At 35.4% G+C, this 25,671-nt stretch overlaps 1 protein-coding gene across 4 annotated transcripts in view; it reads left to right on the top strand.

Annotated features, from left to right (window-relative positions):
* The window catches only part of LOC149817737 (protein DETOXIFICATION 46, chloroplastic-like), a 79,689-nt gene that overhangs the window by 15,318 nt on the left and 38,700 nt on the right, over positions 1-25,671 (top strand). For all 4 annotated transcript variants that reach the window (XM_089984071.1, XM_089984072.1, XM_089984074.1 and 1 more), the window contains exons 3-10: positions 4,420-4,528; positions 16,539-16,594; positions 18,094-18,149; positions 20,144-20,282; positions 20,437-20,574; positions 20,665-20,733; positions 20,871-20,981; positions 24,567-24,695. In XM_089984071.1, coding sequence (XP_089840197.1) covers positions 4,420-4,528; positions 16,539-16,594; positions 18,094-18,149; positions 20,144-20,282; positions 20,437-20,574; positions 20,665-20,733; positions 20,871-20,981; positions 24,567-24,695 — 807 coding nt within the window. The remainder of the gene's footprint in view (positions 1-4,419; positions 4,529-16,538; positions 16,595-18,093; positions 18,150-20,143; positions 20,283-20,436; positions 20,575-20,664; positions 20,734-20,870; positions 20,982-24,566; positions 24,696-25,671) is intronic.

Raw genomic sequence — 25,671 nt, 5'->3', positions numbered from 1 at the left:
ACAGTAGTATCACCCTCAGTCGTGCTGAATATGATGAGCTGATAGCCTTTCGTCCTTTGAGTTCCACCCCTCCTGTAGCTGGTGTTGCCTATTCAACCGGAAATCATCTTCATCCGACTGACAGTAAGTGGATTATTGACTCTGGTACATCCAGACATTTGTGTGAAAATTCACTTGTTTTTTCAAATCTAAAGGATATTATTCCTCAAAGTTTACTCTCTGTTAGTTGCCTTATAAAAGAACAAAACTGTAGAGTAATATTTGATCCGATGGGTTGTCATTTTCAGGATTTGCTGACGGGGAAGAAGATTGGTGGAGGCTATGAAGAAAATGGAGTTTACTACCTACATCATCCAATGGGTAATATTCATGCTGCAGTGAAACATTCATTCAGTCCTGTTCAGTGGCATCGTCGTCTTGGTCATCCTTTATTATCAAAGCTTCGTTCGGTCTTTCCTCAGATTCCTTCCACCACATCATTTCAGTGTGAAGCATGTCAGTTGGGCAAGCATCATCGAAGTTCGTTCCCTTCGAGTCAGAGTCAGTCTAGTAATAAAGTCTTTGAACTTCTTCATGCAGATGTATGGGGTCCTAGTAAGATTCCTACTAGGACTCAGTGTCGATACTATCTAGTTATTGTTGATGATTTCTCTGAGTTGTCATGGGTGTTTTTAATAAAGGAACGATCTGTAGTTCCAAGTATTATCAAATCCTTAATTCTTGAAATAAAAACTCAGTTTGAATCTATTGTCAAGATTGTTCGCACTGATAATGCTCTCGAGTTTAAATCAAAAGGTCTGTTACAATTTTACCAAGATAATGGCATCCAACCCCAAACTTCCTGTGCCTATTCATCTCAACAAAATGGGGTGGCTGAGCTAAAACATCGGCACCTGCTTGATGTTGCCAGGACCATTATGATTCAATCCAATGTTCCTGCGTTATACTGGGGTGATGCGATTACAACTGCTTGCTATCTGATCAACCGCATGCCTTCGTCTTCTGTGGGTGATCAAATTCCATTTCATATCCTAAAACCCAATACTCCACTCTTATCCTTCTTGCCCAAAATATTTGGGTGTTTGTTTTGTACACAAACTTGGCTCTGACCGTGATAAATTAGCTGCTCAAGCTACAAAATGCATATTTATAGGTTATCCCAAAAATCAAAAGGGATATCGATGTTATGATCCTACTTCTCGCCGAGAGTATGTCACTGCGGATGTATCTTTCTTGGAATTCATTCCATATTACTCTAGTACCGGTTCCCCGTTGCAGGTTGATCCAACTGAGTCTTTTCCATTACCTATACCTTCTTTTTCTTTGGAATCCGTGCCCTCATTACCGAACCAAACTTCATCCTCTTTCAGATTTCATAATCCTCCATTGGTATATGTGCGTAGAGTTTCACCTCCGCAAGTGCCTTCATCTTCTTCTTCCCCTGAGGTAAGTTCTACTGACAATAATGATCTTCATGATGATGATAATAGGCCTATTGCTCTACGAAAGGGGACACGACAATGTACCTTATATCCCATATCTCATTTTGTCTCCGATGTCAGAATTGAAAATCAGATGAAGTCTTTTATTTCAGCCTTATCTGCTGAAACTATTCCTCTGAACTATCAGCAGGCAGAGCTTGATAATCGCTGGAAGCTGGCTATGCAAGAAGAAATTGATTCTTTAATATCTCAATATACATGGGATCTAGTTGATTCTCCAACAGATGCTGACATTGTTGGATGTAAATGGGTATATACAATAAAGTATAAATCTGATGGTTCTATTGAAAGGTACAAGGCCAGATTAGTAGCAAAAGGGTATACTCAGACATATGATATTGATTTCTTTGAAACATTTTCTCTTGTTGCACGGATGGGTACCATTCATCTTGTTCTCTCAGTAGCTGTTCAGCATGGTTGGAGCTTGTACCAATTAGATGTGAAAAATGCATTTCTATATGGGGATTTATCTAAGACTGTTTACATGCAACAACCTCCAGGATTCGAGGTTGAGGGGGAGTGTCAGAAGGTGTGTCGATTGAGAAAGACGATTTATGGCTTGAAACAAAGTCCTCGTGCATGGTTTCAAAAGTTATTTGAAGTGATGTCACACTTTGGCTTTAATAGGTCAGCAGCAGATCATACACTATTTATAAAGAAAACTAGCTCTGACATAGTTGTTATGGTGGTATATGTGGATGACATCATTCTTACAGGAGATGATGTGAAAGCTATTGAAGCCACAAAGGCTCATCTTCAAAAACACTTTGTTACAAAAGACCTTGGTTCACTCAGGTATTTTCTGGGTATAGAAGTTGTCAGGAGCCGTGAAGGGATGGTTTTGTCTCAACGAAAGTATGTTCTTGACTTATTAAAGGAAACGGGAATGTTGAGAGCTAAACCAGCAAATATTCCCATGGACCATAAAGTTCAGTTGTTTGAAGAAGGGTTAAAACCGGTTGATAGCAAAAGCTATCGCTCCCTAGTAGGGAAGCTACTGTATGTAACTGTGACCAGGCCGAATATTGCTTTAGCAGTAAGCAAAGTTAGTCAGTTTATGGACAAACCAACTGAGGTACACTGTAATGCAACTATTATGATTCTCAGATATCTAAAATCTTCTCCTGGAAAGGGGTTATTGTTCAGGAAAGGTGGAACTCTGGAGATAGTGGCCTATTCTGATGCTGACTATGCAGGATCTGTAGTGGATAGAAAATCTACCACAGGATTCTGTGTGTTTCTGGGAGACAACTTGATTTCTTGGAGAAGTAAGAAACAAAATGTGGTTTCTAGGTCGAGTGCAGAATCAGAATATCGGGCTATGACCCAAACTGTTGAATTGATGTGGGTTCGTACTGTTCTTCATGATCTTCAGGTGAAGGTTTCCTCTCCCTTGACCATGATATGCGATAACAAAGCTGCAACATATATAGCGAACAATCCTGTATTTCATGAGAGAACAAAGCACATTGAGGTTGATTGCCACTACGTAAGAGATATGGTTCAAGCTGGTCATATCACTACCAAATATCTAAAGTCGGAAGACCAAGTTGCAAATATGTTTACAAAACCTCTTGCTAGATCAAATTTCTCAAAATGTTGTGACAAGCTGAGCATGATTGATATCTATGCTCCAGTTTGAGGGGGAGTGTTGAGAATAGGTGGTTTTATGTTAAGTCTTTTTATATTAAAGGTTATTTGAAATTTTGTTTTCATAATGGGCTTAGATGTAATTATTCTTTTTAGTCTCTCTTTATTTAACATAGAGAAGAGACCTAATAATAGTTAACGAGTTTTCTCTTCCTGTGCAGCCGCCTCTCTCTCTCTCTACCTAGGGTTCGGTGCATCTTTCTACAAATACAATCAGTTAATGACATCACAAATACAAACACAACATCTGACTATTTTGCCCTTACATACAAACACTGTATTTATAACACTAAGGCTCTTATTTGAAGTGCATCCACTATCTTGACCTGAAATGTGTCATGATACATTTGGCTCTTGCATATTTATTTCCTGGCAATGAGAACATTATAGGAAACTGTTTCTTTTGTCACATCTCCACTCTTTGCCACTCTTTATAATGCACTCACGGTATCGTGGAAGTTTATTGACTAGTTCTCCATAATATCGGAACTGGTGCTCAAATACCCTCATGGAATATTGCCGTTATGGAAAATATTTACCATATTGTCGTGGTTTTCACTTTTCAGCAGTAAGTCTTGCTTGATGCTTTAACCTTTGTGCATCTTCATACCCCATCTTCTATAAGCAATATGTAGTTCACACATCCTGCCTTATGGAGATGGCCAAGATTGTTGAGATGCAAAAGACTGTTGCTTCCTGTGTTTCACGACATTCAGCCTCAAGGAGTCGAGAACCAGAAGAGACTATTTGAAGAAGCCTTCAAGATATGAAGTAGATGAGGGATTGGGTGAGAAGATGGTGGAGTGGAAAGGTGCTTTGAGAGAAGCAGGGCCAATCAAGGGATGTGATATGCATAATGGGGTTGGTCATTAAGTAATTGGAAATTGTTTTGAGATTTCAGTCTTTATGCACCTGAAACATAAATGTAAATGAATATGAAAAACTTCATGCCCTAGCAATTTGTCCTTTAGTTTTAACATGAAATCATTTATTTTCTTTGCGATCTTTTGCAAATTTCTACTTCCCCTATGTATGCTTGGTGTTCAATGTCAATTGCTTCAGTTTATTGGGCATGTTACTGATTTACTTGAGTAGGCGAGGGTTTCCTCCTCATCAGAAAAAAGCTTTTGTAGCTCATCATGCTATTCTTTCTTTCTTGTTGAATGTGTAACTGAAGTTGTATTGTCATGGGGTATTTCTTCTTTAGTTTACTGTTTTCTGCATCTTCTGTTTTAGAAACTGCTAAGTTAGCTGATAATTGACACAGGATAGAGATGAAGCTCAACAACATGTATCCATGTTGCTTTCTGTTGCCTTAGCTTGCGGCATTGGGATGCTTTTTCTTACGAGATTCTTCGGTACCCAGATACTAACTGGTAATGATGATTGGCAGAGTTTGATTATTTTGGGTAGCATCATTTTCTTCCTTAAATATGTCAATTTTGAATACTTTGGATTGAATTAAAGTTCTTTATTTAGAAATAAACTTTTGTTCTCTTTGCTTTTCTATTTTAAGTTGCTCTTATGGGGTCTAGTTGATGAGTCCGATCTGGAACCTATATCTTTTAAGGATATTGCATATGTGTGCAATTTTCAAGATAAAATCCGGAATGCCTCAAGGGGACAAAAGTATTAAAGAATACTACAAAGAATTGTCCGAGCTTTGGGAAAAGTTGGTCTTTCTTGAGCCAAAATGACATTGTCTTGAAGATATAGCACTCCACCAAAAACAAATAGATATAGAGCATTTCTACCAATTCATTAATAGATTGGGTTCAAAATTTGAATCCACCAAATCAGTTCTTCGTAGAGGGAAAGTTTTTTCTATTGAAGTCACTATAAAAGAATTAAGTATGAAGGAAAATAGGTTAAATAAACGTTATACTAAAAATGAGGATAATTCAGTTCTTGCCGTATATAGACCGGGAAATTACATACGTACTTACAAACCACCACATCATGGAAGACAAGAAAATGGGCATGATAAAAAAAAGTAATTTGCCACTATTGCCATGAATTGGGACACATAAGGCCCCACTGTCATAAACTTAGAAGGACTTATGATAAGAAAACTATCTCGGTTAGCTCTCCACAAGAGCCAAATGACATTGCTCTTACTCAAGATTCATCCATTAAAAATATGTCCTTGGCTCAACTTATGTAAGCTCTTCAACCTTTTCTCAAAGGGGCATCTTCATCCATTGGAGCCGTTGCCTCGTCTTTCTCGGATCCCGATAAAAAACCTTGGCTTCTTGGCTTCGATACCTCATTTCATATGACACCTAATGGTCATATTTTATCTGAATGTTATGGTAACTCAAGTATGCCCAATGTTTTTACTATTGATGGCATATCTCTTGAGATAAAAAGAATAGGAAATTTCAAATTTTTTTCTTAAAATTATTTTTTTTTCTAAAAGTTAGATTTATTTCTAATCTGAACTTAAATATTTTATTTGTTTCACAAATATCTGACCATAGATGTAGTGTCTCCTTCTCCTCTGTGTTAAAATATATGTACTTACATATATATATATATATATATATATATATATGTACAATATACCCAATAGAGGTATTTTAGTTCTTTTACATAGTTGTTTCTAGAAACAACTATTTTAATTAGGTAGATTATTTTTTGTATTTTTCTTTCTTTTTCTTCCTTTTTGTATATGCATTGGGGGTCCCAACATAGAGTCGTTGGGCCCCCCAACGGTCATAAATATGACCCTTGGGGGCTCTCAATAACTTCATGCGGGAGCCCCCAATGGCCTCTCATGTGTTCTCTTTTGTGTATAAATAGGGGACTTCATCCCATGTATATGTTATGCCTTTCAAGGCTTATTCCAATAAATATTCCATTATTTTTTATGCTTGTGCAGCCTTTTTAGGCTTTTATATTGTCCCTTTGTGGACTTGTTTGAATGCCGTAGTGCTTGTCCATTATTGGACTTTGTGAATGCTTGTGCATTGTTTGATTATACTTCCGCCTATTTCCTAACATGGTATCAAAGCTTGATCTCTAGAAGAATAGCTCTTGTGTTGCGTCATCACGGTGGTCGCCTCAAAAAGCGTGCCACTCAAAGTTTGGATTCAAAGAAAGAATTTACCTGGTATGTATCGCATGCTTTTTAAAAGTGTCTCTTGGATTATTTATCTCATGCATTATGCATGAGAAAACACTTATTTTCTTGATCATTATATATATATATATATATATATATATATATATATATATATATATATATATGGATACTTTTGTTATTTTCTTTGGATTCTCTACTTTAAATATTTATGGTATGCATTTGAAAATGTATTTAAAATGTAGTGGCCTCTTGCTAAATATGTTAAAAATGAATAGTTCTCTAAAGAAATTATTAAATCTTGTGCGTAAGCATATATCCATAAAATATTTGTTTTAATTATGCATATTATCATAAAAATTATATTTTACAAGAATATATGGTTTTCCTTTAAAATCTTAAATATTATGCTATTCATATTGCTAATTCCCTTGTTGTATGCATTTGGTTTTATCATAATAATTATTGGTAATCATTATGAATTTTATGAGTTTCTTAAATTTTTAGAAACTTGTATGAAGTATACCTTATGTCATCATGTTTTCTTTAACTCTCTGGTAATATCGTGAATATTTTGCATATTGACATGTTTATATCTCATATTTTATGTGATTTCAATGGTTGACTTTAAGATGTTTCTTTCATTATGCGAAACTAATTCTTTGAAAAACATTCTCGATTGATTATGCTTGAGAATGATTTTAGATGTTTGTATTCATCTCTATTTGACTTTTATATAGAAAGTAAATCTTGTATTAGATGTTTTGAATGCATTTTATAATGTTAACTCGTTTTCTCTAAAAATGTGTCATAGTCACACAAAAATAGATTTGAATATATGGAATGTCGGTTTAGTAAGCAACGAAGTAGTGATGGGAGTGTAGTGAAGCTTGGTGAGCAAGATATACCGGTGAATGATTATTTCAAATATTTGGGATCCATCATTCAAAAGTATGGAGAAATTGATGGAGATGTAAATCATAGGATAAAGGTTGGGTGGATGAAATGGAAAAGTGCTACTGGAGTGCTGTGCGATCGTAGAATGCCATTGCGGTTGAATGGAAAGTTTTATAGGACGACTATTAGACCCGCTTTACTATATGGTACGGAATGTTGGGCTGCCAAGAGACATCATATTCAAAAAATGAGTGTAGCTGAGATGCGGATGCTTAGATGGATGTGTGGAAATACAATAAAAGATAAGATTCGGAACGAAGAGATACGTAAGAAGGTAGGTGTTGCACCCATTGAAAATAAGATGCGAGAGAATCGTTTACGGTGGTTTGGACATATTCGGCGAAGGCCTAATGATGCTCCAGTTAGAAGGTTGGAGAAATGGGAAAATATATTAGTTAAAAGAGGTCGGGGTAGGCCTAGGAAGACTTGGATGGAGATGATAGGAAAGGATATGAATGCTTTGAACCTCACCGAGGACATGGCGTTGGATAGAAATGATTGGAGGAAAAGGATTCATGTGGAAGACCCAAAATGAATTTCTTTTTTGGTTCATATCGCTGACCCCAATTGTTTTGGGATGAAGGCGTAGTTGTTGTTGTTTTGTTGTAGTCACACAAAAATAGATTGCATTATGAATGATTTTGGTATAATTTCATAACTTCTATATAACCTATGTAGCTATGAGTTATTAGATCACCTTATTGCTTCAAGTATTCATAATTGATATTAATTATGTTTACTTTTGAGATTGTAAAAGGTTCTTCTAAAAACTTTATATGTATTATTTCCTTAATATTACATGTTTTGTTTGTCTCATAGTAGACTTTTGGTTATCAAAGAATTCCTTTTAAGATATGTTCTTGTCTTCTCTTTAAAAATTATTAGATCTTTTGTATGTAATGTTCCCTAGTGCATCTATTCCTTGATCGGTGAATTTATTTTGAAGAATTGATTTTGTTAAGCATGATTCGTGTTTATTCAAAAGGTTGTCATGAGACATTGTTATGCATATGATTGTACTTTTTCTAAGATTGGTCATCTACTATTATTGGTTTTTTCGATTTAAAATTGTCTTTTCATATCGGTTTCTTTTATTAACTCACCTATTTGGAAAATGATTTTCGTGAGTATTTATTGCCTTCTTATGGCATTTGTGTTGTCCATACTTTTATTTGGCGCATCAATCTTCTTGGCCTTATTATTGTTGAATCAAAGATGTTTGTTGGGGTGAGTTGTGTGCATCTCGTTTTATGTCATTTTAGATTGTCAACTTGTAGTTTGACTCTATCTGACAGTTATGTGATCTCTGATTGTGAGTGTATTGAATCACTCATTTGTTTTTGACCATTGTTTTTATTATGAATGCTTTTAATTATGTGTATCTGTGATGAATATCTAATTTTTGAAACCATGGTGTTTCGAAATATGGTCTAAATTGATATTTTTTAATTGCATTAGTGTTTCCATTACAAGCCTTCTTACCTCGGGTGTCTTCTTCTTTTTATGCCTCTTATCTAAGTGTCATCATATGTAGACAAGAGATGTTTATTCACACATTCGTGTGCGATTTTTAGCCCATTGTTGGCTTTGTACTCTTGTTCTAATCGCTGATACACTTGTTTTTAAGTATCATTATATGTAGACAAGAGATGTTTATTCACACATTCATGTGTGATTTTTAGCTCATTGTTGGCTTTATACTCTTGTTCTAGTAGCTGATACACTTTATCTTTAGCGTTATTATATGTAGACAAGAGTTGTTTATTCACGCCTTCGTGTTTGATTTTTAGGCCTTTGTTGGCATTATGCTCTTGTTTTAGTCGCTAATACAATAGTTTTAAGTGTCATTATATGTAAACAAGATGTGTTTATACATACTTTTGTGCGTGTCTTTGGCCCTTTAGTGACATTGTATCTATGCTCTTGTTCTAGTCACTTATACACTTGATTTGTAGGATTTTGGAGGTCTAATGAGGTGATTGCTTGTAGTGGATGAACTATTGTTGAGATTTGCAAAATTTCATATTTATGAAAATTTTTAAATTTACCATCTTCCGCAAATTGGTTTTGATTTGTATATATCATTCCTTTTATCATGTGGGATTTTTTTAATTTTGTAATGAATTTTTTTAATCTTTACTACTTATTTTTTTTTTGAATGGAAAAATATTTATCGATAAAGGATCATGCATTTCATTGGTAACATATATATATATATATTGATATTTGGTCCTCTATACTTAAACTCACTCTGGGATGTGTGAGTGAATTATATTTATCTTGTCCACATTGTGATGCACATAAATTTAATTAACTCATCTTTTTCTGATAAATATAGTTATCTTTTCATTATTGTTTCATGTGCATTAAACATTCTTTAACTAAATATGCATATATGTGTATTAGCATGAAGTTAATTAGCTCTTTCTAATTCGTTTGTAAAGGTTCTCTTACTCATTCAATAAACTTGTTCTTTATTTTTCATGCCTTTATGGATATGTACTCCTTTGAGAGTGTTCATCTTGCCCTTGGGCACATTTTGGTTTATTGAGAATCTAGTGCCTTTTAACACATAGCTTTAGTCTTGAAGACATGGTGCATGATCAATGCTTCTTAAGCATTTATGTGATAAATACAGATTTATTTATTTTATGTGTTCTTCCATTTATACCTTTTTATGAGTTTTGTTTGAAGTGTCATTAATAGACATTCTTCTGAGAGATTTGTGTGCTTTGTGGAAGACCAACATTTCATTTAAGACAATTTTTATGCATAATTGTTTGTCTCTTCTTAACGAATGATATGTCCTTTAAATAATCAAATCTTCTTATGATCAATGTTATGGTTTCTTGAAAAATAAGTTTATTATGATCTTTGAGGGATGCTCCTCTTGTCTTTCTTAATATCTAATGATTCGAAAGGTTATTACTATTTTGTTTAAACCGTTTTATTCTAGCTTTACAATATATTGTTGTTAAAAATTTTGCAACGCTTGGGCTAGAATATTTTTCTTATGTACTTGAAGTCTTTTTTTGGTTTGTTTTTTCTATGTAGGATCTTTAAGATACCTTTGATACATCATAGAGATAACCAATGAAGGTGCTTGGGGATGATCACCAATGAAGGCGCTCGGGGATGATTACCAATGAAGGCATTTGAAGACTTATATTTGCAAAATCTTCTGATATGCCATAAAGATGGAGATTTCCCTTGAAGACTTGGATTCCTTTCGTTGATTCTTTTTGTATTTCCAAACTTTCGGGATAACTTTTCCCGTAAAGTTGGAGGGAGGGTGTTAAAATATAAATATATATATATATATATATATATATATATATATATATATATATATACTCGATAGAGGTATTTTAGTCTTTTTACATAGTTGTTTCTAGAAACAACTATTTTAATTAGGTAGATTATTTTTTTATTTTTCTTTATTTTTCTTCTTTTTTGAATATGCATTGGGGGCCCCAACGACTCCATGTGGGAGCCCCCAATGGCCTCTCATGTGTTCTCTTTTGTGTATAAATAGGGGACTTCACCCCTTGTATATGTTATGCCTTTCAAGGCTCATTTCAATAAATATTCCATTATTTTTCATGCTTGTGTAGCTTTTTTAGGCTTTCATATTGCCCCTTTGTAGACTTCTTGTTTGAATGCCGTAGTGTCTGTCCATTATTGGACTTTGTGAATGCTTATGCATTCTTGGATTACACTTAAGCCTATTTTCTTACACTATGATGGTTGTTGGGTGCAGGATCGTCAGTCAGATAAGTTGATTGGGGAAGGCCATAAGGAAGGAGGCCTATATTGCATGGACTTTTTGGAAATTCTCAATAATACTCTTAGTTGTATTGTTAAGAAAATAGATTTGGATTTATGGTATAAAAGACTTGGCCAACCTAATGTATCCAAAATTCAGTATTTTTCAAATTTGAAAATTTTTTTGTAATTCTAAAAGCTTGTGAAGTTTATATTCTTGGCAAAATAAAGAGATTACCCTCTCAAAAAAGAGCCTTTTCTCTTTCAGACTACTTGAGTTAATACATTCAGATGTACGAGGTCCGACACCTGTTATATCTAAAGCTATGTCACAGGGATTCGGCTAGGAGGGTGCTGCACCCGCGTCGACGCGACTCGACGCGGGTGCGGGTGCGGGTGTCGCACCGGGTGCAGTCAACTCGATCCTGGGTGCGTTGACCGCACCCAGGATCATTAATGTCCATTTTTTTTAAAAAAAAAATTTGCCCAAATGGGCTTCGAAATTTTTTTAAAAAAACTTTACGCTAGTCTGTCAGCTGCTGACAGACTAGCATAAAGTAAGTTTTTCACAGCACAGCTGCAGCAGCTGTCAGCACAGCTGCTGACAGCTGCAAAGTTTGAAAAAAAACCCCGCCTATTCCCCAACCCCCTTTATATATATATATATATATATTACTTATTACATTTTTGCCCCTGCCGCACCCCCGCACCCGGGTTTTTTGGAAGTGTCGAATCCCCGCACCCGCACCCGCACCCGCACCCGCACCCATGTGACATAGATCTAAAGGTGGATATGCTTACTATGCAATTTTTGTTGATGATTTTTCTAGGCATACTTGGATCTATTTTCTTAAACATAAATCTGAAGTTTTTTCTCAATTTTAAATATTTCATAACTTAGTCAAAAAATAAGTTTAAAAATGATATTTTATTGTTTTTTTTTGCACTGATTTAAGGGAAGAATTTTTATCAAGAGTTTAAAAATTATCTAAATCTTTCAAAGATCATGTCCTCGTACCCCACAACAAAATAGTTTGGCTGGAAGGAAGCATAGGTACATTATAGAAACTACTTATAGCAAATCAAGAACCAAAGAATTTTGGGTTGAAGCTACTTTAGCTGCATTGTATCTTATCAATAGAATGCCATCTTCTGTTTTACAAAATTTATTACCATTTGAAAAACTTTTCAAATTAGCTTATGATTTTTCTAGATTAAGAGTTTTTGGATGTAAATATTTTGTTTTTACCAAAAAAATGATAAACTTTCTCCTCGTGCCATTTCATGTGTCTTTTTGGGTTATGCAGATAACCAAAATGACTATAGATGTTTTGATTTTAAAAATAAAAAACTCTATGTTTTTAGAAATGTTTTTTTTTTGAAAAAAGAAAGATTTTTTGATTTTAAACTCCTAAGGAAATAACCGTGTATTCCTTCTTGTTGGATCTAATTCCAAAATATGATGATGATTGTAAGTATGATCTTAGTGAAGATCATGAACCTAGAAATGATTTGGTAAATGAAGATCAATCTCATGATAATGAAAATAGTTTAGAGCAATCCCATAAGGATAAAAAATGTTTACAATATTCTAGGCGTAGGGATCCTAAACAATCATGTGCATTAGAAAAATATTCCAACACTTAAAGTCAGTCCGAATTATCAACTAGAAGGTTGTCTAGAATCTCGAAACCATCTGAGAAATGTGTCTCCTATGATTCCTTTTCACCTAAGTATAAAGCATACATTGCGTTAATTCATTCATATGTAGAACCCTCTACTAATGCTCATGCTAGAGAGTATCATCAGTGGATAGAAGCCATGAGAGTAGAACTAGAAGCCTTAGAAAGAGCCAAGACTTGGACTATTCAAGATATCCCACATGGAAAGAAGCCCATAGGTTGAAGTTGGGTATTTAAGGTGAAAACCGAGAGTGATGAAATTCTTGAATGATACAAAGATAGGTTAGTTGCCAAAGGCTATTTCTAAGAATATGACAGATTATGAAGAAACATTTGCCCCAATTGCTAGGATGACCAATGTTAGGACTTTATTAGCCTTAACCTTCGTTAAAATGGCCTATATACCAGATGGACGTAAAAAATACATCGCTTAATGAAAACCTAGTTAAAAAAGTGTATATGGAAGTTCTAAAGGAAAAAGTTCTTCATTTAGACAAAACTCTTTATGGTCTTAAACAATCATTGAAAGTATGGTATGATAGGTTAGTCGGGTTATGCTTGATATTGGATTTCGATCTAGTTTGTGTGACACTGCATTATTTGTTAAGATGTCTTGATGCAAATATTATCATTTTTCTTCTCTACGTGGACAATATGATCATCAGAATAGATAAACAAGGAGTTGAAAACATTAAAATGCTTCTCAAAACTCATTTTGAAATGATTGATTTAAGATTTTTAAAATATTTTCTAGGTATTGAAGTGTGAAAGTATCTCCAACAAGATACTACGAACAATATTACAATATTCTTGGAAATAAATGCGTATACAAACGCCCAACAAGAACACTTGAAACACTTGTGCACACAATGCACAACACAAACTCACAAATACACAAATACGAACCCAAAAGTCATAAGTTCCACTAACACAAGCTTGGGCTAAAATCCCAGCGCCTTAGGAAATACAATGGAGGAGAGCCCTTTATATAGGGCTTGGAGAGACCCTTGGAGGGGCTCCCACATAGTCGTTGGAGCCCCTCCAACGGTCACAAATGTGACCGTTGGAGGGGCCCAACGACTAGTGGTGCCCCCCCCCCAAGGTACAAAGTACATTCATTATAAAAAAGAAAAAAAAGAGAAAAAATAAAAAGCGAAAAAATACAATACATATTCAAGAAATGAATATGCACAAAAATGAAAAAAGACTAAACTACCCCTACGGCTAAATAATAGAAATATATATTTTATATATATAATAAGTAGATACATATATATTAATATATGTATATGTATTACCTTATATATATAAAATATATATATATATATATATATATATATATAACATTACATGATTTGATTACATAATTTAACACCCTCCCTCAAACTTAGGATAGGATGACCGAAAGTTTGCTAAGAAAGAAGTTGAAGCGCGGAGCACACAAAGCCTTAGTGAAGAAATCCACCAACTGATATTCTGATGTGACACATGGAAGGTCAATGACTCCTTTGAGATACGCCTCACGAACATAATGACAATCCATTTCTGTGTGTTTGGTTCGCTCATGGAAAGTGTGATTCTTGCAATATAAATTGCACTTTTGTTGTCACAGCATAGCTTGGTGGGCCCTTCTATTGTGATCCCCATATCTTCCAGCAACTGATGGATCCATACAATTTCCATAGTAGTAGTCGCCATGACACGATATTCGGCTTCAGTTGATGATAGGGACACCTTTTGCTGCTTTTTACATCTCCACAAAATCAGCGAATCTCCTAAAAACACACAAAAACCAGTGGTGGAGTGACGGTTATTTGAGTCACCTCCCCAATTAGAGTCAGTATATGCAATTAATTTTAAATCAGAGGAAGAGGACAAGAAAACTCCCTTATTTAAAGTGCCCTTTATGTATAGCACTCATGTGAACTGAGGTTGGTGCATGCTGAAACTGGCTTGCCGTATGAACTGCACATACTAAATCCACCATGTCCCAGTATCCAGATTATTAAACTCAATCCACATACAGCCAGAAGGATTCTAGACCTAAACACACCCTTAGTTAATGTTCACACATTGTAGTATTTGGATCTTTTATCCTATAGAGAGATAGACATGAGTGGATCTGGTCATTGGTCACTTGTAAAATTTAGTATAACTTGTGGCCAAGCACCCTGCATTATGTATCTTAATAAATATGTTCTCTATAGCTGCTGGTTGCATGACTCAGAATTCATGCTTAAACTTGTACACCTGTGCTTGCATACAAGCGACGTGTAATCCTGCACTTTCAAGTGTTTAGAGTAGATGGTGCAAGCTTTGTGACATGGATGCAGATATGGATGCTGTTGGTATGACATGCATGTTTTTCAAAAGGGTGTGGGGTGCAGTTTTATACATACATACATACATACATATACAAGATTAATATTTTCTACAATTGTTGATTTCCAGGAAACCTCTCTCTCTCTCAAAAGGAGAAATGTAGAGTATTAAACATGTATTGAAGATATCATATCTTATGTATAAAATATCTATATGTGAAAAAGTAAAAGCACCCAGCAACAGCATCCTGAAGTACTGGCATCAACGCCTATGTCAACACTGGTACTCCATTTTAGCTCTTGCTCCATATCCTTTATATACTAATTCTACTGGAAAATTCATAAAAATGTCTGTATCCCCATATCTGCAGCTGTATCCATGTGACATAGATTGACACAAGTATGCGAGCATTTTGAAGTACCCATGTTACGTAGAGTACATTGTTGTGCTTCCTTCTTCTTAGTAAGATACAAACACATGAATTATAGACTATATTGTGGGTATTTGGGTTTGGTGGCATGCACATACACATACACATACATATACACATACACATACACATACACAAACCTATGCACGTATATGCAGATTTTGGTGTTTGCCCAGAGGCACATATTCATTGATGTACATAAGTATAAAAAATGGAAGGGGATATTTGTTGAATGTTGAGACATCCATTTTAAATAAATGATAAAAACAGACTCTAAACACTTTTATACACTATCTATTTTCTATGACTCAGTTTTGAATCTAATTCATTTGGGAATCTATCTGAAACATTGGATCTTGGAATTTTATCCTGGTTGCAGGAGTGAAAATTTATGCAGAATTCGTGAATTTGTACTTTTGACCTTGTAAATTCTTACTCTAAGGATGGTTTTTGATGTGGTTTATATAGATGGTGATTTTGTCGTCTTTAATTTTGCATCACTATACTTACAAATTCCACTTACTTTGTGGTGCCTTTTTTATGTTTCCTTATAGCATGCTTTGGACTACCGTCACCGATATCAGCGATATTTTGAAAATATCGTGAGAACTACTGATATTTTAAGGTAGCTGATATTAAAGATAATATCTTGCGATATTTTCAAAATATCGCGATAATATCACGATATTTTTTGGAAAAAACTTTTTTTTTTAAGTTTGCATTTCTTATTTTTTTGTTTTACATTTTAAAACCTTTAAAACATGTTTCTTTATATTTTTGGAAGAAAAATAATGCAAAACTTATTATTTTCTTAGCTTTTTTGTTGTTATTCCCGAGATGTATCAACTTCTGAAAATCTCTCTGAGAACTCACCGAGAAATTACCTTTAACGATACATGTGACTATGCTTTGGACTTCTTGAAGTGCACTGAATGTTACAGCTGTTCTGTGGTACATGTTTGCTTGTAGCATGCTTTGGACTTCTTGAAGTGCACTGAATGTTACAGCTGTTCTGTGCTACATAGCAATTAGTTCATTTGCAGATATGAGCATAACATAAATCACTTGGTGATTTAGCTTCACATTTCCTGACAAATAGTGTTGGAGTTGTCATTCTAACAGGACATTCCTTTTGTGTTATGTTACAGCTTTTATTGGACCCAAAAATTTGCATATAGTGCCTGCTGCAAGCTCGTATATTCAGGTTCATATGCTTCTAACACAAGTATCCATTTAAAGTATTGTTTTAGGCCACACCTCTGGTTATGAAATGTTTTTCTTTTGATCTCTTTGCCCTTATGGGTGAGCCCATATGCATAATAGGTAGGGATGTGCCTTTAACTCATATACTTTTGGGGTGAAAGAGAGAAACTGTTCTACAAGAATGTGGTTCGTTGACTTTATTGTGAAGAACCACTACTTTTCAAGATCATGTATGACATATTCAGCCTCCCTTCAGCATGTTTTAGTACTAGTAAGTTGTTCACCAGAGGAACTGTTTGTCTTCCTCTTACGGTGGGCTTGGGAGCCAGGGTCAACCACTAAATTGGCATTTCACTTGGCAGGGGAAGTGGGACGCATTTGACCCCTCATTCCATGGAAAGAGGGAGTGGGATGCATTTGAACCCTCATTCCATGCAAGGAAGCAGAAAGAGGAGTTTCCATTAACACGGCTTCTCTTGTTACTAATTGCCCCGACTGAAATGAGATCTTTGTCTTGAAAATTCTTAAGTCACAATTTTATGGAAGTCAAGGGATTCTGCTTGAAACTCACAATAAATAATGGAATCCTCATCCCTGCAGAATTCCTTCTCCACTCCATTCACCACATTGGAAACACCCTTCAGTGTTTCACTGACTACTGGAAAATAATCTATCAGATGGTGCCCAATATGGCATGTTAGATGCGAATAGCGTGCATTTTTTTCTTTCTGATATTAAAAATTCACTGGAAAAGCCTAGAATTAGGTGATCCAGATTTCCCATTTGTCTAACTGATCTGTGCTTGTGCCACAAAATGTATCGATTAACTTTGACTAATGTATTTGTAGACCAGAACGATGATCTAGCATTCTTGTGTGAAAGACTTTGGCGTTCTAAAGCACTTATATGTTTACCTGCTTTTCTTTTAATTTTTTTTTGGGCTGGCATCTTTTAAGTGTCTTAACCAAATTAGATGATCTTCCCTGCTGCTAATTAGCGAGGCACTTTTTGTAAAGTGGCTTCATCCCTGAATGATGGATCCCAACAGTCTGAGACACAGCTACTTTTTGATCAAGTTTGTTGTTACCCCATTCAACCAAATGAATGTGATGGCACACTTTGTTACTGAAATTCGTCATGCTTTTCTCTGGTTTCTCCTACGTTGCCTTTGTTAACTTGAATGTGGAAGGTACACATTTTTCAAGTTAGGCTTTTCCTTAGCATTTTTAGATTAATGTATTAAACCTTTCAATGCAAATATAGTCTTTATATTGTTTCTTTTATGTATGACCACTCATTGTTCAAGGTATAATTTTCGTCAATATGAACACCTGGAACTTTAAGATTTCTCTTTGATACTGGGAAATCAAAGTTCCTCTTTGATACTGGGATTTTTGTCATCTCATTTATTAACTTTATTCATGCCTTACCTGGGACCTTCATATCTGGTATAACATTGGATGTGATAGAAGCTAAAATTTTTCTGCTGTTTCTTTCTAGATTCGAGGCTTAGCATGGCCTGCAGTTCTTGTTGGTATGGTTGCTCAAAGTGCAAGGTATTGGACACGTCTTTACTATTTTCCTATGTATGATATTACACATTTTAATTTTCTGGGTGCTTCTCGTCCATTCTTTTTAGTTTTTACCTATCTAAATTAGACAAATCATCAGCATTATTATTCATTGTGTTTTATTTTTGTGTACTCGCTGCTGCATATTTGAACTGGTATTCTGTGTTGATACGTTAAGGGCTTTAAGGTATTTCTACAATTCTTAGTTTACATTTGTCTTTTGTCTAATGCAATGAATGAGAAATTCTGTTACTGAATTGTTTGTGCTACCGTTCTTCTTATTCATTTGATTCGTGTTTATGATAAGAGCTTCAGGTCTATAAATAAGACGAGAAAATAAAATCAGAGGAAAAGGAAAGAGTAAAGATGACGATAGAAAGCAGTACTCTGAAATCAATATTCAAGAAAATAAAGATGAAGTAAAGGTGAATAAGAGGATTAGATCCAACAACAGATGCAGAAATGTAAAGAACTATGTAGGAACAGGACACAACATATGAAAATGGAGTACTAGATGCTGGACTCGTTTTGCATGTTGGAACAGATCCCACTATAGACATTTCTTGGAATCTGGTTGGTGGCACTACAGCAGGAGATCTATATTTCATTACATGCTCCCAATAACAATCCGAATTGCTCCCAATAACAATCCGAACTGGTGGATCCTTCTTTCTGCACTTCTGACATGTGATCCTGGGTTTTCTAGTTGAAATAAAAGTAGGATTCATGGGTGGTACAGGAAGAAAGCCGCCTCCACATCCTTGTTAGCCTTGTCGAAATAAATGGATTACCTGAAGTCTTTTCTTTAAAGAAATAAAGATATTGAGAAGAAAGAGGTTTCAATATGGCAAGGAATAGACAGAAAGGAAGTAGAGAATAACAATGGAAACAAAGAAAGGCAACTGATTTGGTATGAAATACTTTAAAGAATGAAATATAGAGGAAAGGAGTATAAAGAAAAAGAAAGATTAAAGAAGACTGAAAGAGGATGGAATACAGATTAAAGAAGACTGAAAGAAAAAAGGGAGAATGATGGGAATGTGACAAGAATAGAGTTCAGGGCTTACCTCTTTCCCTGATCTGATACTGTATTAGTCTCCCCAGCCTCAGTATGCATGCCCTGCAGTGAGGGAAAAACAGAAGGGAGAAGAAAAAGATGCATCCAGAGGGGATGTCTAAGCAACCTTGGGAGAGACCCTAGGATGTCCCCTAATATATAGGATATGTGGAAATAACATGATGTGTTGGCAAACCCGGCGAGTTGACTCGGGAATTGCCCAAGTCGACCCGGATCGGACCCCAACTGGGTCACGATTCAGGTGTGCCGATCCAACCCATTAAATATATTTTTTGATAATGTATTTTATTATTTTAATACATAATTCTTATATAAAGTCACTTTTTATGAATAATCTAATATTTTTCAATGAAAAAAAGTTAATAATCATGTATAATTATATGTTTTTGTAACTTATCTATTGACATATTAGCTTGAAATTTAGTTATTTCCATGTATTATTCATGTGCTTACACTATAAAATTAGAGTCCTGATTCGTCCGAGTCACCAAGTCAACCCGCTGACTCGGTGACCCAGTAGGGGTCCTATCTGAGCCCGAGTCACAAGTTTTCCAACTATGATGAGTGTCCTTAACTAATGGAAATGTTTGCAAACAGCCTGTAATTCAAAAGACAAATAACCCCTTTACATTAAATTGCATATTCTTATCTACATAATCATAATGCAGTATTCACAGAGGTAAACAGTCCTTGATTAGAGTGATCATAATTTACGTATGTTTGAAATCTGTTGTTTGATATGCTTTAGATTTTTATAATAGAATTTGCTGGAACCTTTGTTCATTGCATTATTTCTGCTTTATTTACCAATATAACATACACATTTTGTGGCCATTTTAGCATTCATGAAGTTTTTATTTTTCTTACATGATCTGACCCTCGTCACATTATCTTTTTGCAGTTTAGCAATGAAAGATTCTTTTGGACCATTGAAGGTTTTAACAATTGCTAGTGTAGTGAATGGTATTGGAGATATTTTATTATGCAGTTTCTGGCATTATGGTATTGCTGGTGCTGCATGGGCAACAATGGTATCACAAGTATGTCAACTTTAAATTCTGGATCTTCAAGTTAATATTGTTGCAAATGTTTATGCATTTTTGTGTGGATATTTTCTGTTATTGTGTTACTAGATTTATCATAGCCTTCATATGTTGTTCACAATGACTTACTCTTTGAAGTAATCACTCACAGATAATTGCAGCACTTTTGATGATTCAATCTTTAAAGCGGTCTGGTTTCATTGCCTTTCCACTGTCAATTCCATCAGCAACTGAACTTCTACAAATATTTGAGCTTGCCGCTCCAGTATTTGTGACTATGTTTTCTAAGGTTTTGATTATTGTAATATTTTTCTGAATAAATTGCGATTTAAAAAGTTTCTTCATAGCAGGACTTTCTAATGTATGATACAATTATCAGGTAGCTTTCTATTCACTTCTTACCTATTTTGCTACCTCAATGGGGACAATTACTCTTGCTGCACATCAGGTTTCTTTTGAGGCCCAGTTTAGTATCTCCTAAAATTATTTCTTTGGTTCCTTTTTTCTTGGAAGCTCTTTCTATCTTGCTTTTTTTTCTCCCTGAAAATTTGTTGAGTCTAAAGCATATTTGACTTTCATCTAAAGGTTATGATTGGAGTATACAGCATGTGTGCTGTATGGGGTGAGCCTCTCTCGCAAACAGCACAGTCATTTATGCCGGAGCTGATATATGGTGTCAACCGGAATTTGGAGAAGGTCTCTTTTTCTGCCTATGTGCCATTTTATTCTTTCCTGAAACCTAATTCCATTGCCATCAGGATGTTGTGAAAATGTGCACAAGGATGAAGATGATAGCTTTATTATGTGCCTTAGATTTGATTCAGTTTTCACGGCTATTGAAATATAGTAGATTGGTTATGCGATAAGATGCCTTTAGTGATGAAAGTATATCACATCAGTCTTTGGTTTGCCTGTTTGTATTTGTCTAAAGTGTCCGCAATTCTATTCTATAATGCTGTAAAAAAGAAGTGTACTGTTGCATCTATAATAGCAACAAGAACAAGAATTATAATAGTGATAGTAATAATAATGGTAACAGTAGTAGTGTAGTGAATAAATTTTCACTTCTGTTGCATTGTATTTTCCTTCTATTTTCTGTTTACTTTTTATTCTGTTAATAACCTCTAACTTATCAATATCTGCAGTACTGGTGTAGCTCAATTGCTTTTGCTTAAGGACACGTGGGTACAAATAGAATGGCTATTTTTGTTGTCCTAAGACGGCAAATATTTGCCAAACTCTGTATCATAACATTTGATACTGGAGCCATAAGCACCCAGCCACTCATGCTGGCAGCAATGTTCTGTTGCAGTGGAAAGATATTCTTTTCTTAATAGGTTTTTGTTCATATGAACTCTACAATGGCACCATGGTGGATCCTGTCAGCATCCTGTTGATGATGTCATTCTTTATTGGTGATATCATTATTTTGGTCATTCTTGGGAGCTTTAAATGATTTTAAAGGTCTTTAAACGTGTTATCTCATTGTCTTTTGATCAGCCACTTTTCCTAAACATATTTGCTGTATTGAATATTCAATGGTTCCAGTCAGATTGAAGCCAAGTCATATGGCAAAACTGTGTGTGTATAGATATGAAGAAAATGTATTAAAACAAATTCACAAACATTTTCCTGGGCATATTAGAAACCCGAATATCCTTGGAAACCTACAAACCACAGGCAAAAGGTGATTTTAAAACTTTGGGTTGTGAAATGGTGAAAAATGTGCCTTCATATGCCTAAAAAGGTTCCAAGTGGAAATTTAATAAACAGAAAAATCGGACTAGAAAGTTGGTTTTCTGTTGAAGGTACAATCTTTATCAGGTGTATGGTAAAATATGCTTCCCTACCATCTATGTCACATGGGTGCGGGTGCGGGCGCGGGTGCGGGTGCGGGTGCGGGGATTCGGCACTTCCAAAAAACCCGGGTGCGGGGGTGCGGCAGGGGCAAAAATGTAATAAGTAATATATATATATATATATATATATATATATATATATAAAGGGGGTTGGGGAATAGGCGGGGTTTTTTTTTAAAAAGGGGGTTGGAGAATAGGCGGGGTTTTTTTTTTAAACTTTGCAGCTGTGCTGACAGCTGCTGTCAGCAGCTGTGCTGACAGCTGCTGTCAGCAGCTGTGCGTGAAAACTGAAAAACTTACTTTATGCTAGTCTGTCAGCAGCTGACAGACTAGCATAAAGTTTTTTAAAAAAAAATTCGAAGCCCATTTGGGCAATTTTTTTTTTAAAAATGGACATTAATGATCCTGGGTGCGGTCAACGCACCCAGGATCAAGTTGACCGCACCCGGTGCGGCACCCGCACCCGCACCCGCGTCGAGTCGCGTCGACGCGGGTGCGGCACCCTCCTAGCCGAATCCCTGTGACATAGCCTACCATGTGAGAAGTGGGCTGTATTGTGTTGGTTTCCTACTGAGACAGCATAACATATTGCACATTATTTTCCTTCTACAAGATTGCTTCATACTATACAACTGATCTTAGGTGTGCTGATTCCCAGTCTAATCATGCTACATCTCAACACCAGAACTTCTTGTGCCCTCTTTACCTAAGCTAGCCATTTTGCAAAGAAGCATTTCCCCTCTAGCTATCATATTCACTTAGTTTCACATCATGTAAGTTACTGACAGCGTCAAAACTGGATGCCATCATGCCACCATGTTGTGAGCTGATGCCCCTCCTCTTTTGCACATGGAATTATCCTTTCATATACTTGCTCATTGGTCTACTACTGCAAACTAATTGCTGTTGGGCCCAAGGAGGTGGATTTACTTTCTAGGTTATGAAGTTGTGCAGAACTTATGCATCAAAGATACACTGATACGAGGATACATGATGTGACTTCGACTCACAAGTTTTGATTTTTTTTGGAAAATAGGACACAAGGACATGGAATTTTTTAATCGCTATTTTTTTTGATATTTTTATACTAAATTCTTTTTTAAATAACATGAAAACATTAAAATAATTTTGAAATAATGTACGCCAGTGTCCACGTGTCCCGTTGTGTCACCAGGGACACACTGCTAAAATAGTGTGTTGCTGTGACATAGTGCAGAACTTGTCTTGGGTAGCTGGAGAATTAAGAGGGAAAGTGGTGGTTGATGTGGCATTGGTGGCTTATCTCTTTTTCTGGAGCTTTTTGGGTATGGAGCACTCACTGTGTCTAAAAGGCTCTTTTTAATTGGCCTCAGATTAAGTGGTTGAGTGCAGAACCTGCACCCACATCAATGGACTGTGCCTTGCAGAGCACGGATAGGTTTCTTCTTCCCTCATGGTTAGCTTCCCCTTTTATTGTTTCCTTTATTCTTGTACTAGGGCAGTGACACCTTGTCACCATTCATTTGAACAAAACTTTTTTACTTTTGGCTCTTAAAACAAATAATATTCCCAAGGTTAATGTCTTCAAGGTGATTTTTAGGACATGAAATCAATAATAACATTAGCCTGGCATTTTATGTTTCTGCTGCTGTTTATCTTACTATCATAACTACTTGTCTATTCAACCTATCGCTTCTGATAGCCGAGCTGGGGATTAGCCCTCTTGGGATCTAAAACTGAGACACCTTAGTTAAGATCTATGTAACACACACTCTTCCAACAGAGCACCGGGTGCGACACTTGGACACAGCTTCCTTTGTGTTAGGTGAAGTCAACCGCACTGAGGTCCATTTTTATCCAAAAGTAGATTCAGTTAACCCTAATCAAGTCCATTTTTATCTATATTATATATATAAATACATAAATGCACACACATACACATAGTGTTAACTTAAAACTGTTAAAAAAATTATATGCATATATATACCCTCCCCGCACCCCTTACCCAAGTTTTTTAAAGTGCCGCATCTGCACCCGTACCCGCACCCACACCCGCACCCGCACCTATGTGACATAGGTTAAGATATTCTGACTATGCTAATTTGCTTTCATAATTCTAAGGCATCTCTGGAGCTGCTTTTTGTGTTCAAACTCGTGAGTTTTCAGCTAAGATAGTTTGATTAAACCATTCTTCTGTTGGACGGACCACTTTGTGAATTTTTTGTTAAAGACACGTATTGATTTTTCTAGAATTGTCTACTAGGATTTTAGGATTCATACAACCTTTTTCCCTTCGATTTTGTGAAAATGCTTTGTGCACTATTCAAGCTTGTTCTCGAGAAAATGTTTGTGCATTTATTTGTTGTTTTGAAAGTTCATGCTTCACACTCTCTGTTTGATCTTCTTGGAAGCTATATTAAAAGATTCCTTTGTCTCAAACCAGGCAAGAATGCTGCTGCAGTCACTTGTGACCATTGGGATTTGTACTGGATGTTTATTGGCAACTATTGGAACATTAGTTCCTTGGCTCTTTCCCTATATTTTTACAAGCGATCATGGTGTTGCCAGTGAGGTATGCACTCATCATAAAAGATACTGGGATTGTTACATTGTTTGTATTCAGCAATTGAAGTTACTTAATTTACTTTCCATTCATTACAATAATTTGAAGGCCCTACTTGCATAAAAATGTTGGTTTAGATCAAACATATGTAAAGAGTTGGATAAGGATCATTTTTCCTGTCTCTATTTTAGTCTTTGTAGCACATTGTTGACCATTTGAAGCATGGATCTCTTTATATGTAACGGCAACCTAGTATATTGCACTTGATGCTCAGAGAAATATTGATCTTGAAGTTTCTCAGCCTATCAATTTCACCTTAAGCTCATAGTTTATGAATACTGTTATACATTTATAAAATTGGCAGATTGCAGTTGGAGGATTGTCATCAGTTAGTTTAGTGCAGATGCAGATGCAGTGGGATTAATATGTATATTCCTTTAAGTGTATACACTTGCTTTTATGATAAGTGGATGCGAAATCAAATCATGAATAGTGTGCTAGTGTTATGATAAGGCCTTTTTGTTTTATTTCTCATCATGAGCTTTATTTATATTAACCTTTCCCCCCCTCTCTCTCTAACTTAAATGTCAAAATATCCTGGTTCAGTTATTTTATTTTTGCCCTGTTTTAGTTTTATAATTCATAACTCATAAATGGAAATGGAACAGTCAAATATCCATTTCACGTTTATTCCTTGTCTTATTTCTCAGTTCTTTTACTTATCTTTTGGTATTTATGTTTCTTCTGTCATTATTTTAAATTTCTTTTATTTAAAAGACTCCAGGTCAAATTTTGCTTGACAAACTCTAGCTATTGAGCAATCCTCCAAGAAAGTAAATATCTTGATTGGCCAGCTTGGTTTGAGCTTCAAGTTTTCAACTGTTAATATATATATATATATATATATATATATATATATATATATATATATATATATATATAATTCCTTTGTATTGCCCGATAGGGGCATTTTGGTTTTTTTACT

Source organism: Nuphar pumila, chromosome 13, assembly GCF_984573655.1.
Source record: "Nuphar pumila chromosome 13, dmNupPumi1.hap1.1, whole genome shotgun sequence".
Lineage (NCBI taxonomy): Eukaryota > Viridiplantae > Streptophyta > Magnoliopsida > Nymphaeales > Nymphaeaceae > Nuphar > Nuphar pumila.
The sequence above is the reverse complement of the archived record's forward strand: the minus strand, read 5'-3'. Positions and strand labels throughout refer to the sequence as shown.